The 12,744-nt window shown below is 42.3% G+C and overlaps 1 protein-coding gene across 1 annotated transcript in view; it reads right to left on the reverse strand.

Annotated features, from left to right (window-relative positions):
- Positions 1 to 4,037: 4,037 nt before the first annotated feature.
- plekho1a (pleckstrin homology domain containing, family O member 1a) overlaps positions 4,038 to 12,744 on the reverse strand; it is a 13,016-nt gene continuing 4,309 nt past the window's right edge. Inside the window, exons 3-10 of the mRNA XM_054605662.1 lie at positions 10,137 to 10,277; positions 8,308 to 8,412; positions 8,004 to 8,105; positions 7,591 to 7,902; positions 6,746 to 6,843; positions 6,470 to 6,632; positions 6,262 to 6,374; positions 4,038 to 4,791 (exon numbers count right to left, since the gene is read on the reverse strand). Coding sequence (XP_054461637.1) covers positions 4,038 to 4,791; positions 6,262 to 6,374; positions 6,470 to 6,632; positions 6,746 to 6,843; positions 7,591 to 7,902; positions 8,004 to 8,105; positions 8,308 to 8,412; positions 10,137 to 10,277 — 1,788 coding nt within the window. The remainder of the gene's footprint in view (positions 4,792 to 6,261; positions 6,375 to 6,469; positions 6,633 to 6,745; positions 6,844 to 7,590; positions 7,903 to 8,003; positions 8,106 to 8,307; positions 8,413 to 10,136; positions 10,278 to 12,744) is intronic.

Raw genomic sequence — 12,744 nt, forward strand, 5'->3', positions numbered from 1 at the left:
CTAACCGTCCTGCATGAAACAAAGACAGAGAAGGGTTCATAAATAATGTCCGACTGTGACACGCAAACACAGCAGCAGATTAGTCATTAAGAAATGCTCACACACACACACACACACACACACACACACACACACACACATCACACACTGTGTGTGTGTGTGTGTGTGTGTGTGTGTGTGTGTGTGTGTGTGTGTTGTAGAGGTGGAGTTGTGTAATGGAGCGATGCTGTTTGTGCTGCCCTACATCAGCTTAGCATTACAGCTCACTGACCCGTGTGTGTGTGTGTGTGTGTGTGTGTGTGTGTGTGTGTGTGTGTGTGTGTGTGTGTGTGTGTGTGTGTGTGTGTGTGTGTGTCTCCTGCTAGCTGATGAAGCTCACTCTGGGCTGTCGGCCAATAGCGCAGCTGGATCTTTGTATCATGTGACGAGAATCAGGATGTGTGATTTCTGAATTTGTGGCCAAATTCCAGATTAATAAACTGATTCTGAGAGTTCAAAAGAGTTAAAAAAAGAACGTTCAAAGGGTTTTACAATGTAAAGAAAAGTTAAATGTATTAAAGTGATAATAATAAGTAAAAACCTATTAGAGTTTAAGAGTTTAAAATCAAGAAAATTAAAAAGTTACTTAATTTAAAAGAAAACTTAACGTAGTTAAAGAGATAAAAAGTAAGTAGAGATCAGGTGAAATAAGTTTCTTTATTTTATTTTATTTTGCATGTGAAGACGCTTGAAACAGAAAATAAACAGTGTTTTTTGGCTCCATTTACCCACAATGCATTGCCTTATACAGTAATTCAAACATCATTCAAAAAACATCAATATATAAATCTTAAGTTAAATAAAGTGAGAAAAAAAAGGTGGAACATTTAAAATAACTTGTTTTCATTTTTTAACAAAATTGTTGTAAATGTGCTTAAACTTAAAAATAAATAAAACTTAACACATTTGTTCGACATCTTTTCACCAACGTTACTTACAGAACAAATAAACTTTAACCAGCTCACAGTGTCGTGCTTCCTCCCACAAACTTCATCTGAATGACAACATGCCAAAAAACCCAGGAACAAACAGAAACTCTGAGATAAATCAATGTGAATATTAAAAGTTACATTTCCAACAACAAACAAACAAAAAGTGACTTTTAAATAGAAAAGTTCATATTTGATCAGAATGGAAACGTTGGCAGCTCTTCATGTTGTTAATAGTTATAAAAAAGTGCATGTTTTAATCGAGAAAAACACATATTGTTGTCGAGGGCTGCAGCTAACAATCATTTCTAATTGTTTAAAATATTAGTTATTTATAAGTCTTAAAAACAGCAAATGTTTATTTAGATTATTTAGTTTGAACTGAGAGAGATTTGAATGATGTCAAAATAATAAAACAATAATCGTCATAATGGTGGAGAGGAATATGTATTAATATACTGACTTGGCTTATCTGCAGTCTAGATCAATAAATCTAGCTGCAGATAATAAATACACATATGTACGGTGGTGTAAATGTCGGCAGATTCGATTTTTATTTTTATTATCCCTCACTTGACTTTTATTGTGTAAAATGTCAAAATCTCTTCAGATCTTCGCCGCAATTCTTCAAAAACAATCTGACGGGATTCTTTTATGTTTTCTTGATAAATAATTTCATCATCTGGAATTTGTGCGACTCAGACGTTACGTCATGTTAGTCAGCGACAAGAAAATGTTAACATGTAAAAGTAAAAGAAGCGAAACTTCAACTGCGTTAAATTGTTTGCGCCACTTTAATTAATTTAGTCATTTTAGTCCGTAACATGTAAATGTCATCATGTATGTCGCCGACGTATGTACCTCTAACCTCTAACACATGTGACACATATGACGCCTAAACGTTTTGCGTTTGTTTGTTAGAGTCAATTTTGAGATGTTGGAAAGCTCCTCCGACAAACCAAATGGATCTGTACGTATCAACGATAAATGATTTAATCGTTTCATAATTCATTTCACACAAACATTACGTCATGTTCGTCAGCGACACATTAAGTTTGTAATTTAAGTAAGAAGTCATTTTCATCGTGTAAGAAAGCAAAACTTTAATTGCGTCCTGTTTGTTAGCACCACTTAAGTTTTGTCTGTTAAGTCCGTAACACTTCAATTTCGTTATGTTTCGTAAATGTTTCTTTTGTTAATTTATATTTCAACCGTAAAATGTCCCTTCAGTCGATGTCTTAGTCCTGAATCTTAAAATGCTAACTGAAGGGCTCCGTACGTATCCACGATCTGTTACTGTCACTTAACTTCAGTCATTTTAGACAGCGACATGTCATTTTCATTATCTACGTCTAGAACGTAAATTGTGTCCCGTTTGTTAGCGACACTTAAATTTAGTCATTTAAGTCAGTAAAACTTAATTTTGTTATGTGTTTATGTCATAAGTTTCATCATAAGTTTATATTTCAACTAAAATGTCCCTTTCAGTAGAACTTAGTCCTAATTCTTCAAAAACAAAGTTAAGGGATCTTTATGTATCCATGATAAATACTTTCAACATTTCACCTTTTTGGGCGAAACATAACTTTTGTCATGTTTGTCAGCGACACGTTCATTTTGTAATTTAAATCTTAAAACAATTCATTTTCATTATGTAAGAAAGCTAAACTTAAATTGCTTCTCGTCTGTTAGCGACACTTAAATGTAGTATTTTAAGTCTGTAACGCGTCATTTTCGTGACGTGTTTATGACATAAATTTATAATTCAACTGTAAAATGTCAGTTTCAGTATAGAAATTCAAGGGATCGTTATCAAAATTGTTTCCTTATGTTGTGTTTTTTTGCCAATGCATTTGGCTGCTTCTTTGAACAACGAAAAAATCTGTATTATCCTGAATATCCAGAATGAGTCAGCTGTCAATTGTGATAAATGTTTAACTGCAGAACTAAAGCAAACTATCAGCTATAATAACGGGTCCTGCTTGATTAACTGTCTTATAAATGTCCCATCATCCAATTCCTAGTTTTTAGATCCTCACCATCTCAGTTACATGTGACATATTCATTAGATAATATTATATCAATATTACCACTCTAGAGCCAAACAACTGAACATATTGCACAGACTTTGGAGGAGCAGCAGTTTAAAACAGTATATATTTGCATTCTGTTACAGCCCATAAGTGAACAACAAGTAGAGTTTTAGGGAAGACATATTCTTTGTTTCTTATTGACATTATTGCTTTTTCTCTCTTCATGTTGTAGAACATTAAACTCCCTGATTTTTCTTACAGCTTAAAACGTCTGTGAATCTAGAAGGACGTTTCGGGGAGAGATAACTGACGCTACAACTAAATCAGAGACGCACATTTTATAAGATTGTATCAACAGATAGTCACACAATAAGACATCATTTATATATATTAGCAAATAAATCAGGTAACAGATATTTAAATTCTTAATAGGAAACATAATGCTCTTCAGTGCCTTCATGTTTTTGTCATATTGAAAAAAAATCCCCGTTGTATAAATGCTGACATCTTAGCTTGGGAAAAAAAAGTCTCTTTAAATGACAAACTGTATTTTTTTCATCTTCCAAAAACCCTGAAGGTCTCTTTCAAAAAAACTCTCAGGGGAAGAACTTGTCTTTGAACTCAACAGAGAGGCTTTTCACTTCACTTTCAGCGATAAAAGACAAAAAAGCGTGCAGCACCGCTAGAGAAGGTGAAGGGGAGTGCCTCTCCATTAAAACTGAACTAACTCAAATTAAATGTGACACATCTGTCACACAAAGAGACGTTGTGGAGTAAAAACGGGCAGCAGAAGTGAGAGGGCGTCTGACTGATGACAGTCTAGTGCAACAAACCTGCTGAGAAGATCGCTGGTTTCAAAATAATCCACAGTGTTCATCCCACCATCCCTGGATTAAAAGATGAAAAACATTTGAGGAATAGAAGAAAATCCCCAAATTATCTGTTTGTCTTTTTGCGTGTCAGCATGCTGGCAAACGCTGCTACTTTCACTGAGAAAATTAAATTCAAGGAATATTTGTATAAAAGAAAATCCTCATCACGGCGTCTCGGACTCCTCGTCCTCTTCAGGTGATGTCGGCGAGGTGGGCGTGTCTTCCTCATCTGCTGCCGCGGTCGCCGCCGACGATGTCATCTTCTCGTAGGTCCTCCTGCGCTGCCGCCGCAGCGTCTGGCTCTGCAGCTCCTTCACCTCCTGCAGGACTTCCTGCGCCTCCTTCCACGACGACACGGCCTCCTCCAGAAGGCGCTCGGCCTCTTCGCGCCTCCTTTCCACCTCTGGGTCCTCCTCCGACAGCAGGGAGGGAGGTGAGGAGGGCGGAGGTGGAGACTGCTGGTGTTTGTCAGGTGTTTTGGGCTGCGGGGACTCGAAGGATCCGGAAAAGCTTGGGGAGTTCTTCTGACTCGGACAGGGCGACTCCTTGCTGCTCCCCACACGAGGAGAGTCGGTTTCACTCCCTCGTGGTGAATCAGATGCTTTAACCTGAGAGGAGTCGGATCCTCCGACGCTTGGAGGTGATTCAGGGGACTTCTGTACAGGAGAATCGTCCTCCTTGCTGGGACAAGAGGAGCTGGATGGTCCCCTGAGTTTTGGTGAACGGAGAGTCCGAGGAGAGTCGTTTGCTTTAGTGGCGGGTGAATGTGATCCTCTGGAACGAGGCGAGTCGGCCCCTTTGGAGCGATTCCTCTTGGCTTTGGATCGAGGAGACTCTCGTCCTCTCAGACGGGGAGAGTCTTTGCCCCGGACGCGAGGAGAGTCGCTGCTCCGGCTCCTCGGAGATCCAGACGACCTGCTGAAGAAGAAAACAAGAATCAGTCAAACCTTTATCCTACCTGGCTTCACAGCTCAATTTGTTTTTTAAACAAGTAAACTGATTTCTTTGGTTTAATTCATGGTGTCAGATCATCTAACGGTGCCAGAAACAACCTTTCCGACAGCGGAATTCAGGAGGCTCAACCACAAATGAGGTAAAAAAATTCTAAAAAACTCTTTATGCAGTGGTTTACAAAGTGTAGGCAGGTTGAAGACAAGCAGCAAACTCCGGTTCTGCAGAGTGAAGCTGATGCCAAAGTGTCTTAAAGCTGCATTCTCTCTCCTGTCCACCAGGGGGCGACTCCTCTGGTTGTATAGAAGTCTATGAGAAAATGACTCTACTTCTCTCTTGATTTATTCCCTCAGTAAACATTGTAAACATGAGTTTATGGTCTCAATCTCTAGTTTCAAGTCTTCTTCAATACAGCATGATGTTCATTTAGTAAATGATGCTCCATTTAGAGTCAAACAGACCATAAAGCAGGGGATGCTTTAGGGCGGGGCTACACACTGATTGACAGGTCGACACCAGAGACGTATACGGCGTCTCTACGTCACTCCTCCTCAGTCCATATATGGTCACTTCCTGTTTAAGCTTCAGAACGGCGTTTCAAAAACCAATGGGTGAGGTCAAGGTCAGAGGACGTCGCATGTGTACAGATTGTAAAGCCCTCTGAGGCAAATTTGTAATTTGTGATTCTGGGCTATACAAAATAAACTGAATTGAATTGAATTGAATACGTCCACGTCTTGTATACAGTGCATGGTTGAAGATAGTCGGGGTTTGAACTTAACTAGTTCCGTTACTTTGGTGCTACACAATGCATGTCTTTGAGGAAAGACTGAAAGTGAGCTCCATTGGACACGTTTTGTACGACTCAAGACTACAAAGAGTCCTTGGACAGACTTTAGGGAGGAGATGAATAACACACCTACAAGTCATATGACCTTCATGCACCCTGTAGAATGATCTCCCGCTGTCAGACCCTTCATCCTTGTTCGGGTACCCAACATGATACACCAAACAAAGGAATGTCTTTAAGAAGAGAGCCTTAACCTTTACAGAAACCATGTATTCCTCGTTGGATCCACCCAGATTCCTGGTGGCCAACATGGTTCTGGTGAAGCTGGGTCCAGATTGTTAAGATGAAGAACTACAAACCAGACTGTTGCTGAGCTGAGGTATGGTTTAGTCAAGTACCCCAAGCTGTCTGCTAGAAGCACCTTTAGCTCAATTAGATCTGAATGAATGATATTCTAGCACCCAGAGGATTGATCATGACGATTACTTTCCCCTGTTGCCTCCGAATGCCAGCACCAACTTTAAGCAATCCTTCATTACTGAAAGCGTCAAAACAATCATTTGAATGTTAGACTTTTTTGTGTCATGGTAAGAAAGACCTCCGAGACTTAAGGAGGTCAAAATATGATCAGTGAAAATAATAAGAACCTGGAGTGAGGAGAGTCTGAGCCCCTGAGGTGGTGGAGGCGGGGGGAGTCGATGCCCTTCAGGTACGGTGAGCTGCCTCCTCGTTCTCTCTCTGCTTTGGCCTTCTGCAGCTCCTGTCAATCAGAACACACAACATTGATCTTAATTACATCCCATCCATCAAATTCTGCAACATTTCCTTTGGTTTTCTTAAAGAACTCATTGGTACCTGCAGTCTCATCTCCTCCAGCAGCTCCTGAGCTCTTTGCATCCTCTGAGCAATGAGGCTCTGCAGCTGACCGACCGGCTGCACTGAAGCCCCGCCCCCTGCCTCCTCTTCAGTCGGACAACGCCGAAGAGCCGAGCGCAACTCAGAGCGAATCATCGCCGGTCTGCATGGGGAAATGAGGAGGGAGGGTAAGGACAATGGAATGAGGAACGTTTTGGCTCAGTGAATGAGGTTTGTCAGGTGATGAGTTTGTTTTATTTTAGGATGTTGGTTCACCTGGAGGAGAGGACTTCGTCCATGGAGGCACAGCGACTTCGGCCCTGCATGCTGAACCTCTTCCCCGGCTGCGGCGTTTGAGACTGAGCCTTAAGGACCTGAAAGGTAAAGTCTGCTGTTTGTATTTAATCGTCTCAACAGGAGCGGCCGCTTCAAAGAAACACCCTGATGGAAAAGCAAGTCGAGCACAATAGCTGATGATCCAGTGGAGCGGGGGTGCGTCTAATATCGCTAATCGTACCACATCTATCGGCATCAAAACAGGAAGTCTGCGGTAAAGCAGTAAAGCTAGCTTGATGTGATTGGTTGCTTCGGTCAAGTGTGACGTTGTTTTTTGACATAGTGAAGTTGACGAATCCCGTTCATTCCTATAGATACTGGATAGCGAGGTGATGAAGACTACTGCCTTATCTTCAACTTCAACTTCATGCAAATTTGATCTGTCTACTGCAAGGCAGCCTGTGCGTCAAACTCAGATCAAAAAGTAAAAACTAGCCAGTGCTGATAAAAAAAAAAGAATCAATATTCGCCTCAAATGTTTTCAGAAGCACATTTTAATGTACTGTTTAGCTGTAAAATGAGAATGTTTGTGGCCAGCCGCCATGTTGAAAGTAGTCGAGCCAGAACCGTCCAGAACCAAGCCTCGCCCCCCTGCCAGACTGATGGGGGTTACGTCGTTTCTTTCCGTTTGTTGGCCGGATTTGTTGGATCTCCACCGTTAGAAATGTTTGCAGAATAACAGCTTCTCCTGTTCCAATGTACCAATGTTATTTTTGGTCCTGCATTGAGCAGTAATGATTCACCGTTTACAAGAAGAAGAATGTTAAGAGTTTCCCAACCTGCACCTGCTGGGTCTTGTGGACCTTGGAGGCCTCCAGGTAGGACTGTTTTCCCCAGGACAGCTCGCTCCCCCTGGGCAGACTGCTGGTCTTCACCTTGGGCTCCTTGGGGGTCACCCGCAGCTTCGACACGTCGGTGCCGGCTCGCTGACGAACTCCGACCCCCCAAGATCCAAGCTGTCCACTGGAACCCCCCCTCTGAAGTTCGCCGTGGAGGTTCTCCCAGGATTCCCGGGAGTCACCATCGTAGTCCGGGGAGAAACCATCCTCCTCAGCAACCAGGTCGAGGGTCAGCATGCCGTGGGAGGAGGTGGACGCCTTTGGGTGAGTGACACAAGATGATGTTATGATATCATCTTGTTTTTGATTGAGAAAGGTTGAAATTAAAATGGGAGAAGGATAATAAGATGTCCCAGTACCACGGCCATAAGGTGTCCTCGGGTTGGCAGCCGGCGGCCATGAGGGATCTTTGCCCGGTCTCTGGTGGGATGAACCAGAGCGCCGTCCTCCTCGATGGTCACCTGGACAAAGACATAGAAACTGACTCTGTAGGAGAAGGTTCTATAACTCACCTAAAACTGAATCTAAACCCGAGGATAACTGTGACAAAGCTAACTCAAACGTGGAGCGGTAAGCTAAGTAAACCTCTTAATGAGGTATTTAACTCTATCAATTTAATCAACGTTTACTACCAATAAACGTCAACCAAAACGACGCCCATACCTCGTCTAAAATGCGGTTCTTGGCTTTGATGATTGCCACATTGAGGGCATTGACCCAGGATTCCTTTTCCTCCGGACTCACCGCCAGAAACACGAGGTTAGGAACCTGCAAAGAGACAAAATTCACTATGTTTGGTATAATCCATCCATTATCCATAACCGCTTATCCTGTTCAGGGTCACTACTAGTGGTGTAACGGATCATTGTTGATCTGTGATCCGTACTGATCCCCTCACGGTTCTTCACATATGTGAACCGTAGATTAATGACACAGTTTACCGTTAACCGTCACAGTGTTAATAAAGTTTTACTGATGATCGTTATCCTCCAATATTCAGTAAAACATGAGATCAGGACTTCATTCATGCTTCTCTAGTCTCTGATCTCTGATAATGTTACATTGTAAACAACCAGTCTGTGTTTAAACCAACAGGAGAGCTAGTAACGTTAGCAGCACCGCTAACGGCCAACAGGAGGAGAGCTAGTAACGTTAGCAGCACCGCTAACAGGAGGAGAGCTAGTAACGTCAGCAGCACCGCTAACGGCTAACAGGAGGAGAGCTAGTAACGTTAGCAGCACCGCTAACGGCCAACAGGAGGAGAGCTAGTAACGTTAGCAGCACCGTTAACGGCTAACAGGAGGAGAGCTAGTAACGTTAGCAGCACCGTTAACGGCCAACAGGAGGAGAGCTAGTAACGTTAGCAGCACCGCTAACGGCTAACAGGAGGAGAGCTAGTAACGTTAGCAGCACCGTTAACGGCTAACAGGAGGAGAGCTAGTAACGTTAGCAGCACCGCTAACGGCTAACAGGAGGAGAACAGTTCAGTTACATTATGATGCGTTCAGGCTCTGTTCAGTGAAAATGAATATTGGCTGAAGGTAAATTATAGTTATCATGATGTGTTCACATGTAATCTGTAAAATGTTGGTGATAAACTTGGATCTTTGTAGACCAGCTGCTATAATCAGACAACAAAGGGATCTGTATCAGACAATATGGATCATCAATGATCGGTTATTAGTATTGATGGTGAAAAAACATGATCAGTGATCTAAAAGTTATATTTACTGGTACTATATTTCTGGTCTGAGTTTTTTGATCCGTTACTATGACTACTGTTAATCTTATGTGTTTCTAATCTTCTGATTTAGTTTCATGGATTAAAGATTAAATGTTAAGTATTCTAACAAATTGTCTTTATTCTATACAACTTCTGTATTTACTGTTTAATATCAGTGAAGCTGATAGAACTGTAGATAGATTTTGATTTGAATTCAGTGACTGTAACTCCTGACGGATCAGGAGGATGAGGAGAAGCTGCATGGATGTCATTTTTATTTTGAGAGCTAGAAATCAGTAAATAACAAATCCGCTGACTTCTTCAGTGATATGATGTCATATAACATGATGTCATCCCTGTGCGGCCGTAATGAACTGCAGCAGATTAAACATAAAACGGACATGTGAAAGCGTTCCGGGGATTATTCCGCTGTGACTCGTCCTCTGGCGGACTAATGGGATTCTGAGGATTAAACCTTTTCATAGAAGAAGAAGAAAAAAACCACCCAGCACAGCTCGGCCAATCGCTGCGGCCGAGGCTGGAAACCAACCAATGAGGTGGCAGCATGAGTCGGGAGGGTCGCAGTAATCTGAGAGGACGAACACGAGAGGACGAAGATGAATAAAGAGTCACTTCTCCTTCTGGGTGGAGTGTGATGGCTCCTCATTCGTGTTCCCCTCAGGATGAACCACCATAACGTGTCATCCAGCGCTGCTTTTTTAAATCTGAAATGATTCCCTGATAAAAGATGAAGCGTTAAGAGACTCACGGCGTTTCCCGGCCGTCTGCAGCGCAGCAGAGTGAAGCGACTGTGGTTCTTCTTGCTGCGACTCTTTGCTTTCCTCAGCTCCTCCGAACGCTCGTAATCAGCCAGGTCGAACACTTCCTGTGCCCTCCGCTCATCCTTCACCTGCAAACAAACACACATGAATGTCACTGTGGAGGGAATCAGACCTACGGGACAGCACCTTCACCGCAAAGTATGACACCGAAGCAAAGAAACACAAAATAGTCAAAAATATAAAAGATGTGTAAAGATAAACATGGTGGATGTGACAGAAGGTTTCAGTGGTCTTTGAGGATGTTTCAGTGGTCCTTGAGGAGGTTTCAGTGGTCCTTGAGGAGGTTTCAGTGGTCCTTGAGGAGGTTTTGGTGGTCTTTGAGGAGGTTTCAGTGGTCCTTGAGGAGGTTTTAGTGGTCCTTGAGGAGGTTTTGGTGGTCCTTGAGGAGGTTTTGGTGGTCCTTGAGGAGGTTTTGGTGGTCTTTGAGGAGGTTTCAGTGGTCCTTGAGGAGGTTTTAGTGGTCTTTGAGGAGGTTTTAGTGGTCCTTGAGGAGGTCCCAGAGGTCTGTAACAATAGTGAAGAGCTTCTTCTATAGATCCTTGAGAAGATGCAGAAGTGTTTCAGGTGGTTTTATTCATCTTTAAGGAGCATCTTCAAGTCCTGGAAAAAGTTCCAAGAAGATTTAGGGGTCCTGAAAGAGTTACCAGAGGTCCACACATAGCTTCAAGAAGTCCTTAAGAAGATTCCAGAGATCCTTGAGAAGATTCAAATGTTCCTGGAAGAGGTTCAAGAAGTTGTGGGGTCTTGAAGAAGTCACCAGTGGTTCCAGAGGTTCCAGATGTCTTTGAGCACATCATAGCGTTGAGGAGGATCTAAAGATCCTTGTGTGTGAGTTAACTGATAAGAATCCCTGAAGCATCAGTCCTGTTGCTATGGTTACCAGCCATTTAACCTGGAGCTGTGATTGACAGGTGAGACTGTCGACCTGAACACCTGACAGCCAATCAGAGAGGAGGATTCACACACAGAGGGAGGAGCTGCCGAGAGATTTGGTGCAACAGAAAAATGATCTGAGTGAAGCATCTTCTCCTCAGAAACTCTCTCTGAGCTCACAGCTGCTGTTTGTTTTGATGGAATTAGGTCACACACACACACACACACACACACACACACACACACACACACACACACACACACACACAGGTGCAGTGACACAGAGATAACGAACACCTGGGTTCACATGGAACATCACCTGTGTTTCAGAAAGTAACTGAAGTTATAATATTGCCTCTTTATGTTCTTTGTACTTTTTGCTGCACTTCATTTATTCAATAACTTTAGTTACTCGTTAGATTCACATTATTGATCAGCTGATCAATATATGTTTTATTGTTATTTTTATAGATTAAACTGCCAGCAGTGGATGAAATGTTAAAATGAGGAATGAAAGCGTTTCCGTTTGAAGCGAGTGGACGTTTGGGTTCATGTTTCATTCATCAGAGACGCTTTAACTTCGTTCATCTTTAATCCTCAAAGTTCATCTGAGGAGGAAACACAGATACTGCTGACTGTGATGGTACTGTGAGAAATAAAGTACTAATAGTAATCATTAATAACATTTATTTATATTTATAAACCCTTAACCTAAAGCAGATAAATGTGATTATCACACACACACACACACACACACACACACCTAATGTTCAGTTCAGAAGTAAAAGAAGATAAATCACTGAAAATAGACTGGACTGAACCATCATCAGTTTCATCCTCATCCTCATCTTCATCATCAAGTCTCTGAGTCTAAACTGCAGTCAGTGAACACCTGCTGCACTCCGACCTCTGTGGTGCCTTCAGGGACAATCTGTCATCTGAGAGTCAGTAACGTTTCTGTCTGTCAGTAAATGACGGTTCCACAGATGAGAGCGTTTAACAAAGATACCAACGAAGAAGAAGAGTCTCATGATGTTTAAAACTTTCCCCTCAGTTTCATCTCTTATTGAAAGGAAAGAAGGATGAAGGAAGGAAGGAAGGATATAGGAGGGAAGGAGGTTTCCTTCCTCCCTTGTTTCCTTTCCTTCCTTTTCTTTATGTAAATAATCAGATTTAGTTTTGTTTGTCTGCTGAGATCAGACAGCAACACGCAGCTCAACCAATCAGAGCCTGTGTGTGTGTGTGTGTGTGTGTGTGTGTGTGTGTGTGTGTGTGTGTGTGTGTGTCGTTGTTATGAGGTACTGTGGTACAAAGGTCACATGACTGCTGACTCAGCATCATCAGAGCTGAAAATAAAAACACATCATCACGCTGAGCTCTTCTTCTGATCCAATAAAACCTGCAGCTACTTTAAAGACACAGAAGAAGAAGAAGGAGGAGGAGGAGAAGAAGACAAAGAAGAAGAAGGAGAATGAGAAGGAGAAGAAGAACTCTTGTGAAAACATCAGCTGTTGACACTCTCTAATGGAGCCGTCACAAAACTACCCACAATCCTCTCTGTCCTGTCCAACGCATTGACATCACCAGCCGGTTCAGAGACCGACGAGGTTTTACACTCCAGAGCTTTCAGTCGCTTCTGAGACTCACAGACACACTGAACAC

Source organism: Anoplopoma fimbria, chromosome 10 (assembly GCF_027596085.1).
Source record: "Anoplopoma fimbria isolate UVic2021 breed Golden Eagle Sablefish chromosome 10, Afim_UVic_2022, whole genome shotgun sequence".
Lineage (NCBI taxonomy): Eukaryota > Metazoa > Chordata > Actinopteri > Perciformes > Anoplopomatidae > Anoplopoma > Anoplopoma fimbria.